The sequence below is a fragment of the Diceros bicornis genome, chromosome 24 (genome assembly GCF_020826845.1).
Source record: "Diceros bicornis minor isolate mBicDic1 chromosome 24, mDicBic1.mat.cur, whole genome shotgun sequence".
Lineage (NCBI taxonomy): Eukaryota > Metazoa > Chordata > Mammalia > Perissodactyla > Rhinocerotidae > Diceros > Diceros bicornis.
Window position 1 is genome coordinate 36,422,838 of NC_080763.1, and position 15,286 is coordinate 36,438,123.

Here is a 15,286-nt window from a genome sequence, read left to right on the forward strand (position 1 = left end):
AATATGTAAAAACAAATTCCAGAACAAAAAGGCATACACATCTTAACTAAGAGGGGCCTTACCTGGATTGATGACCACCCAGCCGCCCCGCTCCTGCTGGTGCATCCACGCTCTCCAGCCCCGGGCACCCTTCTCTCCTGCCCGGGGCTCTCCACTGTCCCAAAAGGGCTCAAAGAATTCCACCTGTTTAGAGTTAAAATATGGAGGTTAGCCTAACTTGTACAAAACTGCTGAGTCACTGGGCAAAATAAGTGCTGACTGGCATAAGAGGGGCTTATGATTCTTGAAATCATGCTTGTCATTAGCCTTTGAAGTAGATATGATACACACCCCAAAACAGAAAAAAATAAGTATCTAGCATGGTTGGCAGCCTCCAAGATAGCCCCCCATGACCCTATTCCTGCCTCGTCATAGTCACACACCCTTGAATGTGTGTGTAGCCTTGTGGGCGAACACACAAGAAAAGAATACAGCAAACAGAATGTAGCAAAAAGTGATGAGATGACACTTCTGAGATTAGGTTACAAAAAGCCTGGCCAAGGTCATTGAGAAGGCCTGCAGCTGGGTAGGAGGAGAACGGTTTCCTGGTTCTGAGCCTGGTAGGCCAGTCTAACTGGGGACAGTAGCACTGCCAGTTCCCCTAACGCCACTGGGCCCCCTAAGACCTGACGTCATGTTGCTTTCAAGACCTTTTAGGGGAAGGGGATTCAAAGTTTCAACAGGACAGACGGAGCTCTTGAGGGCATGACCACATCTCAACTAATTGTACGTTCCTAACACCTGGCACAGTGGCCAGCACATAGTACGGACTCAAACGCTTGCTGGCACAGAGCTGAACACAGTAGGCATCCAGTGGATAAGAAGGTACGCATGTTAAAGCCTGGCCCCTTCCTTCATGTGGGCACTGGGTCTGCCGTGGACGGTAACCAGTTTGGTGGCAATAAATAATTCCCTATGGAACAGACTGTGAACACAGCAATAAACAGGAAAATGATCCTGTTATCAACTGACAATAAGGACTTTAAAAGTGAGCCAATAACTTGCTCAATGAAAGCTTTTGTAAGAAACCTTTCAAAGAGGATGAGCAGGCTTCCAAACGGCACACCATGGGCCAGGAGCCGCGGGATTCTCCAGCCTCGGTGCCGGGGAGTGCCACGCACGCCTGAAGAGGGCTGTGTCCCGGAGAGCCAGGGAGGCAGGGTGAAGGTGCTCACGAGGGCCTGAACTCTGAGCGCATATCAGCCACCTCGGCAGGGAACTGGGAAGACTGTACTCCCTCTTTACAGGTTTTGCTCTTATAAGAGGGATGAAATAAAGCACACTCAAGAAAAAGAAGGGTATTTTTTTAAAGTGCGATAAATGGTTATAACCGATTTATTTATTCCACAGAAACACAGACCAGTGATCCCAGACTCTGCCTGTTGTACTGTTATACTACCATGTTTATGGTAACAATGTCTCAGATATGGAATGTCATTAAATAAAAAGCTTTATTTCAAAGTTGTCACGTAAATGCTTTGAAATTACATGTGCTCTATTTAAAACCTCAAGACGAGGATCAGGCTCTCTTGACACTTTAGAAGAGTCCTCGATGCTTCACAGCCCTGGGCAGTGCCCTCCCCTCCCCTCCCATCCGTAACTGCTCTCAGCACAGACAGCAAGTATCAGCAAAGGGGTGGGGATGAGAGCGATTCTGAGTCTGCCCCCCAGCCACACCCCCAAAGCTCCACAGTCTGCTAAGAATCACTTCTGTAGCACAGCACATTCTTCAAATACCAAAGCATGACTTAAAATAACTTTGTTATCTGACTTACTATAATCAGTTATACCAATATTAACTAATACTCTTTAACCCAATTTTGTCTAGGAAAAAAATAGATAAAAATAATGATAAAAATTGTCTTTACACGCAATTCATGAAAATTCCATAAGATGGAGACCTTAACCTCTCAAAACAGACATCTAAAAGTTCACCATAAATTTAGATCTCCTATCCATCTTCCACTAGACCCTCTTTGCAGAACAGAAAACTGAGTTTTTTCCCCGTGGAAAAGGGGAAAAGAAGGTTTTCTTATATGGAGAGCTCTATGATAAGATTTTCTTATTGCCTCACATCACAAATACTGGCAATGTTCACTTGTCATCTAAATGATTAACTCCTCCCCAATAAGGATCGGTGTTGACAAACTGCCAACTTGTAATTTCATTTGCAAGTCCAGCAAAGATTTTAGGTGGTGGAAAGGTTAATCGGGAAGTGACACAAGACCCAGAGTAGAATGCACAGGGTGGGAGAGAGTAACATGTAGCTTGAAAGGCACGACAATTGTTTCCCTGACCGGTGGGGATAACTAGCACTTAAACAGGGGCCGTAAGTAAGGGAAAAAAAAGAGACATAAGTGAGTGTTTAGAATGGGGGAAGGGAAGAATCTACTTTGATCTCTCCATGTTTCACTACTTTTGTTATGGAATTTTCCTTGGATTTCCAGGATATTTCTGAGAAACAATTCTCAGCAGGACTGCTATAAAGGAGGATATGATATTTTAAAAATACTACCACCACCTGCCATTATCCACATCTCCCCTCCAAAAGAGAGAGGAGGAGGGGGGAGAGAGAGGTGGCGGGGGCGAGGGGGGAACACGCAGGCAGAACTGGTACCTGTCCTCTCGTAGGCAGACCTTTCACACTGTCGGGTTTGAAGAAGGTGAAGTCGATCATGGCCTGGAACAGAGAGACAGCCTTCTCGGAGTGACCAGCCTGCCTCAGAAAGTGGCACTGCTGAAGAAACAGCGCTGAAAGCGGGCAGAGCAAGGGGAGGATCCTGGTTAACACCACTGAAGGGAAAGAACTTCCAAAAACGTGCAGTTAAACACCGAGAACATCCTTTCCCTGAAATCAGTTCCTGTTATATTTTCAAAGCTGTATTACATAGATGTCCTGATTTAAAAGGACTCACAATAGTACTGTAATCAAAGTATATTTATTCTCATTTTTATATGAAACCATTAAAGAATACAAAACTTAATAAAAACTATAGATATTACATAAAAATAAGCCAAGAAGTTGGTCTGAATATTGCTTATCTAATACTCAAAGCTCTTTATTACAAGAAAAATTCCAGGAAAAGGATGGCGCAGTAGATTTTTATCAGAAAGCAAAGACCTGTACTCAAGTGATCACTAGATGGCATTATTCACCAGCAACTTTCATCCTATGCTCAGTCTGCTGTTAACAAATCAAGGTTCCATGTTGGAAGATTTCAGTTCATCTTAACTGTGGTACAATTCCATTTACTAAATAACATGAAGCTATTTGAGCATATCACAAACATCAAATACAAGACTCTTTAAGTCAGTGTGGTAAATGCTTATTATTTCTAGACCAATATGTCTTTAGAAGTTAATAATAACAGCAAGGTTTCGGGCAGGCCCCGTGGCTTAGCGGTTAAGTGTGCGCGCTCCGCTACTGGCGGCCTGGGGTTCAGATCCCGGGCCCGTACCAACCACCGCTTCTCCGGCCATGCTGAGGCCGCGTCCCACATACAGCAACTAGAAGGATGTGCAACTATGACATACAACTATCTACTGGGGCTTTGGGGGAAAATAAATAAATAATAGCAGGGTTTTGATTAAATAAATCTCTGCTGTGTGGCAGACACTGAGCTAGACTCACCATCTAGTATCTCAGTTAATGTGCACAATAACCCCAGAAAGCAGGTATTAACACTCTTGCTGCTGAGGGAGGAACTGGAGCTCAAAAAGGTTAAGGAAGCTATCCAAGGTCACACCAGAACCAGCGAAGGGCAAACCCAGGATTCAAGTCAAGAGAGATGCTCTCCAGCTCCTGTATAACATGCTGTCTCCTGTGTCTCATTACCGGACAAAATTTATCTTCTAATCTCCTTCGGGACATAGTGAAAATGTAAACGGTATAATAATACCAATAACCTGTATCTATGCAGTGATTTCCAATCAGTCAGGGCATCCACGAACATTACTGCCTGAGACCCTATAACGGGGTGAGATGAGCAGCACAGGCATGTCAACAGATGAGGCCATCGACAGCCAACGCGGGTAAGAGACTTGACTTGGTTAATAAGGAGAAAAGCTGGAACTTCTAATCCAGTGATATTTTCCTAACTCTGCTGGCTCTGATGCCGCCCACTGCCAAGAAGGTGGAACGGGCGGGAATCTGTTATAATCAAAAGGAGTCATAGTACCTTTTTAAAAATCAGTTTTATCAATTTAGACTTTTCTATAATCAACCGAAAATAAATCTTCATTTTCAACTAAAGCCAAAAGAAAGTATAATTCGTCCCATGTAAGCGGATCTGGTCACCAATCTCCTTACCAAACATGGCCTCTTCGGTGCCAGGCAACTCAGGGTGAGATAAGATGCTGCCGTCCTTCACAGCGGACAACGTACTCAAGCATTTTCCATACAGACTGTGAATTTTTGATATTGAGAAGGTGCTAAACTGGCTCTGGCAAAATAAAAGATATTTCTGCCAAAGGGCTGTGTTGTTGGGATGTAAAAATATGAGTTTCTGCCACTCTTTGACCAGCGTGGAGGGCTCCCAGAACTCCGTGCAGAGCTTCAGCTTGGCGAGCTTCAGGTCCACGCTGCTCTGGTTGCTCTCAATGGCCCGCTCCAGAATGGCCAGCTTCTTCTCCAGAAGGAGCTTCAGGGACCTCTTTCGCTTCTCCTGCTCTCCTTCCTCGATGGCATACAGGCCAGGACTTTTCATGACCTCGTCCTCGACAACAAAAGCACCAATTTACAAATGCACGTGAACTGGGGGATCCGCAGGATTTCAACACTGCTTACAGAGTTACGTACCGGCCCCAGAAGGGTTCTCACCTCCCAAAATGAAACGTTATTCAGACTTTCTTGATAACCACTTGTTTATCATAATTTCTCTTAATGAAAACACAGCTCCTAGGGTGCCTGTGTCACCTAGGATGTTGGATCTTGTGTTTATTTCACCTGATTCACCTGTCCACTCTCCGTCATTTTAAACTTAGATTTATGTATCAATAACTAGCAGGCAATGTCTTCAAGGCCTTTTCTGAAGAGCCAATTTTAACAATAACAGCCAAATGTGGGACAAAATATGATAATTGTTTAAGTGGCTCAACAAAAATAAGTGGGACTACAACAAATCCATATATTCCAGAAAGGGAGCATATAGCTCTAAGTAGTTCAATGAGCAGCCCCCCTCTTTCGCAATTCTGTGTGTTTTACGTGTTCTGTGTGTACTTCCAGAATGCCCACCCCTGCCTGGTGACCATCTACTCTTCTTTCAAGATTCTGTTCAACTTTCACCATCTCTTGGAAACCCTTTCTTACTCCCTAGTGACAAGTCGCTCCCTCATTCCATCCCCAAATTATACATTACAGCATTTATTACCCTAGATTGCATTTATTCTTCAGTCACTCTTCTGCACTGGCTTAGAGCAAGCTCAGGGCAAGGACTACAATTCTAATAATCTCTCTATGCCCAGTGCCAGAGTTCCCCATAGGAGCTCAACTTTGCTGCAGAGTACATCGGTTCGCCCAAAACTAGGACGGTCATTCTAAGGCAAGAGAACTGGGACAGCGATCCTTACCTGAAAAGCAACAAACGCCATCCACAGCTGAATATCCCGAGGATTCTCCCGAACCCTCCTGTTAAACTCCTCCACCTTGGCCTTGAGCAGTGCATTCTCTCTGTCTGGCTGTGAGTCTGGCTGCTTGGATTCTTGCTCTGAAGGACCCTGTCCTTGCAACCACTGTGTGGTGGACGGGTCATAAATCCCCAGAGGGTTCAACCAGGTTGTGACAGGAGGAAGCACATCATCCGAGCCCTTCACTGGGATAAATGAGATTGGCTCAGATGAGGGCGCTTCGGTTTTACTGCTAATGGCAACTCCGTCGATGTTCATTAATCCCACGTTCTTCTTCGTAAAATAGCGTTCAACATGCTTGTGCGAATGTTTCTTTTCTCTGGAAGCCCCCTCCCAAGATATACACTGCTTCTTAGGGTTAATGCCAAGGCAGGAGTCTCCTTTCCTCTTGTATCTTATATTTGAAAAAGAAAAAAAGGTTACTGAGGGAATATGCGCACTGGCTCTGAATGAGTGAAGGCCCTCAGACTTCAACTCTTGCCACGCATGTTAACTGCATATATTCAAATTCACCTTACCTTCACGTTGTTTCTATTTAGAGAAATATGAGGATTAGCAATTAACTTTTTCTGCCCCTTTGACTTACTCCTCTAACATTTCAACTCTTCGTTAACGTCTCATGAATTTAAGATCACAACTATCTTCCAGATCTCAGTAATTTATATTTTCCTGGAGCTTTGCAGTTAAAGAACTGTCACATACATTATGCCACTGGATCATCACAATCATATGAGGCAGGCGAGGCGGAAATCATCATCCTCTCTTTTACACTATTCCTGAATAAGGACGCTGAGACCTTAGGTGACACTAAGTCATCTGTCTCCTAGACCAGTCCCTTTTCCTCACTATTGTCCTGTGTCCCCACTTAAGAAGATAACAGAGAAGTCTAAGATTCCTTTTTTAATCCTGAAACAAAGTATGTCAAATAAAATTACATTTGGCTATTTTCTACTCTGGAGGAAAAGAGGCTGGATTCTAAAATGCTTTTATGGAACATGTAGGCGTCCCCAGAGTTACCAACACGTGACTATTGAATATCTGCAAAGCCTAAGGAAAACTGTGCACTTTTCTGTATGAATGTTATACAAACAACCCAATTAAAAAATGGACAAAGGATCTGAACAGCAATTCACAAAAGAAAATATGAATGGCCAATAAGCACATGAAAAAATACTCAACATCATTAGTCATCAAGGAAATGTAAGTTAAAACCACAATGACATACACCACATACCCACCAGAACAGCTCAGATTAAAAAGACTGACAATACTAAACGTTGGTGAGTAATCCACGCAGTAACCAGGACTCTTAAACGCTGTTGGCGGGAATGTAAACTGGTACAATCGCTTTGGGAAAAGGTCCGGCAGTTTCTTAAAAAAAACTAACACAGACCTACCCTATGACCCAGCAATTCTATTCCTAGGTATTTACCCAAGAAAAAGGCAACCACATGTCTACACAAAGACTTGTGCACAAATGCTCTCAGCAGCTTTATTTGTAACAGCCAACTATTGGAAAGAGTCCAGGTGACCATCAACGGAAGAATGGACAACGGTGGCATGGCCATGCGATGGAATACTACCAGCAGTAAAAAGGAACAACTACTGACAAATGCCACAACGTGGATGAATCTCAAAAACATTTCACTGAGTGAAAGAAATCAGACCCAAAAGAGTACACACTATATGATTCCATTTATATGAAATTCTAGAATAGACAAAACTAGTTGTTGGTAGAAAAAAATTAGGATAAATTGCCTCGGGAGAGGTGGGGTGTGGACTGACTGGAAATGAGCATGATGAAAGTTTCTGGGGTCACAGCAACATTCTATATTTTCAAAGAGGTCTGTATGCATTTGTCAAAACTCAGCAAATGAAGATTTGTGTATTACACTGTATATAAATTTCAAATCAAAAAACTAAAACCTTGAACTCTACTTAATGATATGTACGCTGAAGTAATTAGGGGGTAGTATATTGATGCTGGGAATTTACTTTGAAATGCCTCAAAAAAATAAGATGAGTCGATGGATGCATCAATGAATAGATACGTGATAAGGCAAATTGAGTAAAATGTTACTGATGCAATGTAGGGGATGGGTATATGAGTCTTCCCTGTGAAATTCTTTCAACTTAGGCTATATATTTTTTTAATTTTCATACAAAACTCTGTGGGGAGAAAAAGGCGGGGGAGAGCTGCCGCCATCTTCTGTCAACTCCCAGAAAGCTCTGCCTCCACCTCCCCCTGGTGCAGCCCCAGCACCTCCCTTGCTTCCCCACTGTCAGCAGGTTCCTGAGCAGCTCTCTGCCTTCTGTGCCTCCCTCACTGCTCATGGGCATGAATCTCACTCTGCGGGAAGAGTCTCTCACACCCACAGACAAGATCTCCCGCAAAGCCTTTCTCTTTGTCCTCTCTCTCAACTGCTCCTAGATTCCCTCAGGATAATCTCTCTCCATTCATGAGTCAAAAAGAACTTCAACCAAGGGGTGATGAGACAAAATAGTGCTAAAAGAGCTCTAAATAAGCCTATCATTCCCTGAGGAAAAATAAATGAAAAAAGTTTTGTTCTCCTTAATTACTACCATTTTAATAGTACTGTTTCCTCACTATTTTCACTAAAAGTGAACAGTATTTTAGATATTCGTATAATCTCTTTTTTAAAAAGGTTTACTGAGTTTTCTGACTTTAAAACTGCATTTTGTAAAATTGACTTTAACAGCGACATTTTGTAGCAAATTGGATGAAAATGATAAAGGAAAAAAAAGCATCTTGCTGGTCTATATTATTAAGTATCTACTTTCAGGTATGTGTGTCTGTATACATTTACATGTATACACGCACATCCTTTTTAAAAACAGCTGATATACAGCTTCCAGCTTTCCTTCCTACTTTGTTTTTTTTTTTTTTGGTGAGGAAGATTAGCCCTGAGCTAACAACTAATGCCAATCCTCCTCTTTTTGCTGAGGAAGATTGGCCTTGGGCTAACATCTGTGCCCACCTTCCTCTCCTTTATATGGCACGCTGCCACAGCATGGCTTGACAAGTGGTGAGTCGGTGCGTTACGTGCCATAACTTTTTTTTTTTTTTTTTTTTTTGCTGGGCAAGATTCACCCTGAGCTAACATCTGTTGCCAATCCTCCTCTCTCTTTTTTTTTCCCCTCCCCAAAGCCCCAGTACATAGTTGTATATTCTAGTTATCAGTCCTTCTAGCTCTTCTATGTGAGCCACCACCACAGCATGGCTACTGACAGATGAGTGGTGTGGTTCTGCGCCTGGGAACCAAACCCAGCCACCAAAGCGGAGCACACCAAACTTTAACCACTAGGCCATCAGGGCTGGCTCTGTGCCATAATTTATTTAACCATTTCCCTACTGTTGGACATTTAGGTTGTATCCAATTTATCATAGAATCTTAATAATTGGGCAGGACCTAAGATGTAATTTAATGCAATATTCCCCCAAATTAAGATACTTTTCCTATAATATCTGTATCAAATAATCAGCTGGTCTTCACTTGAATCATTCCAGAGATAGGGAACCCCACTCTGTTTGGAGGTTCAGTAAATGATATCATATGTACATTTAATTTAAATGAACTCAAATATAGGCACTTGGCCAAGAAAAAAAAAAAAAAAAAGAGGGCGGGGGTATGGGAAAAGAATATATTTAAATCAAGCACACAAGTCTGCCCTGCATCTACTCAGTGGGTCTGAGCCCAAGTAAGCTGAGCTGCACAAAATAAATTTGCCTTTCCTTCAGTGAATTCAATTCACACATGCCTCTCTCAGTGCCAGACTGCCTGGGGTGGAATTCCAACCCTACCATTTACCAGCAGGGTGACCTTGACCAAGTTATTAAAAACAAACAAACAAACAAACTTGTCTGTGCCTCAGTTTATCTGTAAAATGAGGATAATAACAGTACCTATGTCATAGCATTGCTGGGGTGATCAAAAAAAAGTTTACATATATAAAGTCCTTAGAAGAGTCCTTATAAAAGTTTATACATGTAAGTCCTTAGCCATATAGTAAAGGCTGGATAAGTTTAAATTATTATTATTATTTTATAAAACTTGGCTCCTAAACATAAGCCAACTCCTTCATCTGTTATATAGCCAAAGAAACAACAATCTATTTCAAAAATGGAGAAAAAACTGACTGAACTGAACTTCACTGACAGACAGTATGTAAGTCCTAAGGAATATTCCAAAGGTAATTCTGACTCTGTTCTAAATTAACTTAAGAACCCAACCCCTGTTTACCACAATACCCCAACACACACCACATCATTGCTGGGATGCTCACACTATTAGAAGATCTGTTTTTATACTGAGCCAAATCCGACTTCTGGAAACTTCCACTCATTGGTCCTGGTTCTGCCTTCTCAAGTTACAGAGAACACTGTCAATCCACCTTCCAAAAGATAGTCCAACAGAGCTTACAGGACAATGACCACATCCCTGCTATAAGCCAAATATCTCTAAGCCCTCATCTAGTCCTCACAGGATGGCCAAGTCGTCCGCTCACCTTCCTCTCAATGCTCTTGGTTTTGTCAGTGTCCCTCTTAAAGTGTGAAAATTCAGCACCTGACACAACACTCCCACTGTCCTCTGACCACCTCAGGGTGCCACGGGATCAATACTTCTCTAGGCCTGGACACTAACAGTTGTATAGCTATTAATCCAGAAAAGACTTACCTCACTTATGCTTTAGTAAATTACAAGGAAATCACGTCAGTGCCCTAAGCCCTTTACAGTAGAATCTTTGCAGCTCAGATTAATAAAGTTGTCTCTAATTACTTTCTTCCCAAGATCTGGGCCATTCATTAGCAGAGGCTCAAGAGCCACTCTTTGTTAATATTTTTTCCTTTTCTCATCTATTACTAAACAACCCTTTATATTTGCACACCAATGTCTAATTCCATATCAAATATTTCTGATATCTGAGTGTAAGGCAAAACAGGAGTTACAATTGCCAATTTACAAATGAAGAAATGGAGGCTCACACAGATAAAGTGACTTGCCCGGGATTACATCACTAGTAAACAGCAGAGTCAGAATGAGAACCCATCCTGTTTCCCAATCTAGAAAATGTTCTACCACACAACCTGTCTCCTCCTTGTTAGTGGGCAGTGAAAGTACATTTGAAGTCAGAGAAACACAGGTTCAAATCCCCACTCTGCTGCTTCCTGGCGGCATGCCCTTGAGAAGTTACTCAACCTCTCTGAGATTCCTGTCCCTCACGCGTAACATGAGTGCTCTCCTCCTCACGGAGCAGCCGTGAGGATCAGACAGGCTGATGCGGGTGAGAGAGCGAGCAGGGGAGCCTGTCACATACTTCAGGCCCAGACAACGCTGGTATCTACCACACCTATGGCACTACACCGTGGCGGCACGGACAACCAAACAAGGCTTTAGGGGGTATTAAGATAATTCGAAAATACATGAATACATTTTAAATATGATAGTCATTTACTCTCAGCCATTAGGTTTTCAGAGACAGTATGTAGATATAAATATGCACTGAAAAATAACTGCTATAAACTCATCACAAAGGAAACTTTAGTTGGAATTGCTTATGTGGTGAGGTATAATGTCCTGATAAGTGAAAACATGATTAAAATTTGGAGATGCAGCAAAGAAATAGAAACTGAAATTTATTTTAAAAAGTAATTAGCCTATAAAGAACAATAACGATCTTCAAGGTCTCCTCCTGGCCTTACGTTCCATGATTCTCTACCTTCAATTTCCATGGCCTGTAAGCTGTTTGGGAATGGAGATTGTATATTTTGTTCCTGATGTTCCCAACAGTGTCTTACAAAGTACGAAGTGCCTTGAGGGTTTAGTAAGTATTCAAATATTTCTGATTCACAGATTAGAGGAGAAAAGTTTAAACTCATTACTGAGGGGCCAACCCAGTGGTGTAGTGGTTAAGTTTGCACACTCCACTTCGGCGGCCCAGGGTTCACGGGTTCAGATCCCAGGCGTGGACCTACACACCGCTCATTGAGCCATGCTGTGGTGGCATCCCACATACAAAACAGAGGAAGACTGGCACAGATGTTAGCTCAGAGACAATCTTCCTCAAGCAAAAAGAGGAAGATTGGCAGCAGATGTTAGCACACGGCCAATCCTGCACTCCCCCCAAAAAAAGATATTTAAACTCATTACTGAAGTAAATACCATCACCTATTTTTATGATTATCTGGTGATGTATACTGGAAACATTTTGGAAAAAAGTCACTACCATTTAACATTATTTTTTAAATGGCATACACAGGAGGGAGTGGATAAATAAAAGGCTTTCACAACTTTTTTAAATGGCATGTAGATTAGACTAAATGATTCCCAGATACTTTGTCACAACTAATTATTTCAAGGTATTTTCAGCTTCATTCATTCAACAAATATTTACTGAACACCTACTATGCCAGGCACTGCGCCAAGCACCTGGATAATAAGATTAATCTGACCTGGATCCTGATCTCAAGGCTTAAGCTTTCCTTTTAGAATGTGAGATAAGACACATTCCTCAATAACTTAACAATGGATAAAACCCCACGGAATCTGAAAGAAGCAGCGGCAAACACACAGAGACGGTGCGAGAGAGTTCAGAGGAGAAAGAAGTTACTCCCACCAGTGAAATCTGGGAGAGACACCACGATGGATACCTTGCTATATCTCCTCGGTAGAGAGACTTATACTCCCAGTTTGCAGGATCCGGTTTCTTATCTGTTCTGAAGGTTTCTCCTGTCAGAGCCTGAATGTCCTCAAGCCAAACAAAGCGACGTCCAGCATCAGCAGCGGCGTTGTTTTCCTGACTGCGGGACAAAGGAAGGTGAAGAAGAAGGAGAGGCACTTACAAATCTTCCAGTTAAGATTTCACATTTTCAGAAATACAAAAATTAAACATTTCCAACTCCATACAGCATCAAGCGCACCTAAGCACATAAAATGTGTACACGCCATAGCCATGGGAACGGGACTCCTGCTCTGGAAAAGGAGTTTTAAAAAATAAAGCAAAAACTGTCAACACTAAATGGCACTTTACCAAGAAAAGAAGTCATCTTATCTCAAAAATTAACCTGACGGATATAGGTGTTCTTTTTAAATATTTCATTTAAATGATTGTCACTTGAATTGCAACTATATTTATAAACAAGCTTTCTTCTTAAAAAAAAAACAGGAATTCTTTTCAGAGGCACTTGGGAGTGCAAGGCAGAGGGAACTATCATACCTTCAAGGGTGACAGCCACTGACATTCAAGTGGGCTGCAGTTACTTCACCTAACTTATCTGAAAGTGCTCAGATAATTTATTCCAACTCAAAACTTAAAAAGAAAAAAAAAACCCACAGTTCTGAATGATTCAGTCTCAGATGGTACTTAGGCTTGGTCTAAATCTCGTTTTTATAGACTGTGTCCAGTGTTTTGCCTGTTCATACAGATCTCCTACATAAAGGGCAGTGAGTCCACTGTAAGACAAGACCCTACTTATTCCTTTGAATCAATCTGGGAGCTGGCAGACCTTCAGCTCAGATATAAATGGAACCACTTCCCCAGGAGTCAAGTGAGAGGGAGAGACAGCTTTGCTGGCATCTAACATCTTTCTTCCTCTAAAGAAAATCAGTTCATAGTGCTGCTGACACAAGAAGCTGCCAAAGTCGTCAAAACAGCCATTAACTGCTGTTCCATCTTTGCTTTTTGGCTCTGCCCAGACAGAAATAAAGATTCTGGAGGCTTCTAAATCATTCTTGGCTGCGAATTCAAGAGAATGGTATTTCAGGGACGCAAAGTAGCTACTCAATATTTATTGAATGACATGTCTCAGGTTAAAATACACTGTCATTTTATCACATTCCCCTTCAGAACAACTATGGAGGGTTTTCTGTTGACAAAAACCGTCAAGGGCAGCAAAAGGAGAGAAAGAGATTGATACATTCCAGAAAGAAATGGAAAACCAACTGGGAGGAAAAAAAAAGAAGGGCCAGCTGCAGACGACCCCTGGGGAGCAAACATGCCCTTCTCCCTCCCCTATTGGGTACTGAATCCAGAGGCAGGATGTGCTCTGGGCGGTGTGCAAGGAAGGATCTGCTTCCAGCTGAAGGTAAAGAAGCGCGCATGCTAGGAAACAAAGGTCAATTAGAAGCTGTAGCCTCTGGGGAAGTCGTCCCTCGATCACCCTGAAATAGAGTCCCACGTGGCGTACTACCCTCCATGAACCCACTTTCCTGACATCACGGAAAGACTCGCACTACTCACTAATATCTTAGTCCTTGTCTATATGGAAACAAACAATTCTTCCAGGTCACCTTCCCAGAAAGAGACTACAGAAGTAAATAGTAAGAAAGTAAAAGAGAAAGACAAGAACAATCTATTTTGATCTTAATGGGGATATTCTGCAAAATATTAACAAACTTAAAAATGCGGTCTGGATCATAAAACTATCAAGAGGCTGCAAAGATCACCTCTGACGTGGTTAAGCACAGGCTGAAAATAACTATCTTTCAAGTTCTAATGGTAGTTCCTATGTGGGTTCAGGAAATTCTTTAAAGCCCGTTTTCCTCAGTTATAAAAAAGGACAAGTAGCTAAAGGTGAGTTTTTAGAAGATACAACAATTAATGTATTTTGCTTTGAAGACATACTAAAAAGCAAGAATATCAGTAATATATTCATTCCCATAACAAAAATGTATTGAGTGCAAGCAAGGCGAGCGTGGTTCCAGTTCTCATCAACTCAAATTCAGAACCTTGGTGTTTGACTCTCTGTTTTTTCCTCCTAGAGCAAGCATAGGTTACAAGTACAGCACCTGAGACACACAGAGGGTTAAACAAATCTGGATCCTCTGAGCCACAGAGGCCTGCAGTTCTCTAACTGTGATCTGATGACAGAAGGATCCCGGAAGGCTGTGTTGTTTGCCTCTCTGATGGAAACTCTAGGAGCCAGATTCCAGACTTGCTCCAAGGCAGAGCTCTCACTGACATCAATGGAACATCTAAGCACACAACAAAGCAACTAATCCCTGAAGAGTGACGAAAATCTTAACAGCACTAAGTTTTTTTAAGTACGCCTTGAACAGGCACTTAAATTTTCTCTCTTCCAGAGCATATGAACAAAGAAAAGAAAAAAGTTAAATGAGAAGTAATTTCGGTAGTTTGACCACACACCAACTGTGCCATCTACGGGCAAAGTGCCCCCCTATGTAGGAGGATCTTAGACTAAGCAGAGAGGAAAAGCCATCATTGAGTACCTACGCTGTGATCGTTCTGTAGGATGACTTGAGCAATATGCTCAACGTAGACCGCAGAGCGAAATGTGGAGAGAAAGCAAGCCCCCAAGGAAAGGAAATACTGTGGTCATGAGCTATTCTATGCCTTCAACACAGTGATTCTAAACAAATGGGAAATAAGAAGGAGAAAAGCAATGATTATGCTAAGTGCTATTAACTTTAACCAAGGAGAGGGTGTGTGTGCGTGTGCACACGAGTGCACACAGGGGTTGATGGGAGTGACTGCAAGGAAGATATACCAAGGAAGAGAAGATAGTCTTCTTACTCTTTTTAAGTGTGGAGGCCAACAGCTCCTCACAGATGGAACCCTTAACTACGTAGTGAACCGGCCCACA

General features: G+C 42.2%; 1 protein-coding gene across 2 annotated transcripts in view; it reads right to left on the bottom strand.

Moving 5' to 3' along the window:
- The window catches only part of NRDE2 (NRDE-2, necessary for RNA interference, domain containing), a 44,440-nt gene that overhangs the window by 16,509 nt on the left and 12,645 nt on the right, over positions 1-15,286 (bottom strand). For both annotated transcript variants that reach the window (XM_058567538.1, XM_058567539.1), the window contains 5 exons: positions 12,335-12,484; positions 5,608-6,058; positions 4,349-4,754; positions 2,657-2,790; positions 63-183 (listed from right to left, as the gene is read on the bottom strand). In XM_058567538.1, coding sequence (XP_058423521.1) covers positions 63-183; positions 2,657-2,790; positions 4,349-4,754; positions 5,608-6,058; positions 12,335-12,484 — 1,262 coding nt within the window. The remainder of the gene's footprint in view (positions 1-62; positions 184-2,656; positions 2,791-4,348; positions 4,755-5,607; positions 6,059-12,334; positions 12,485-15,286) is intronic.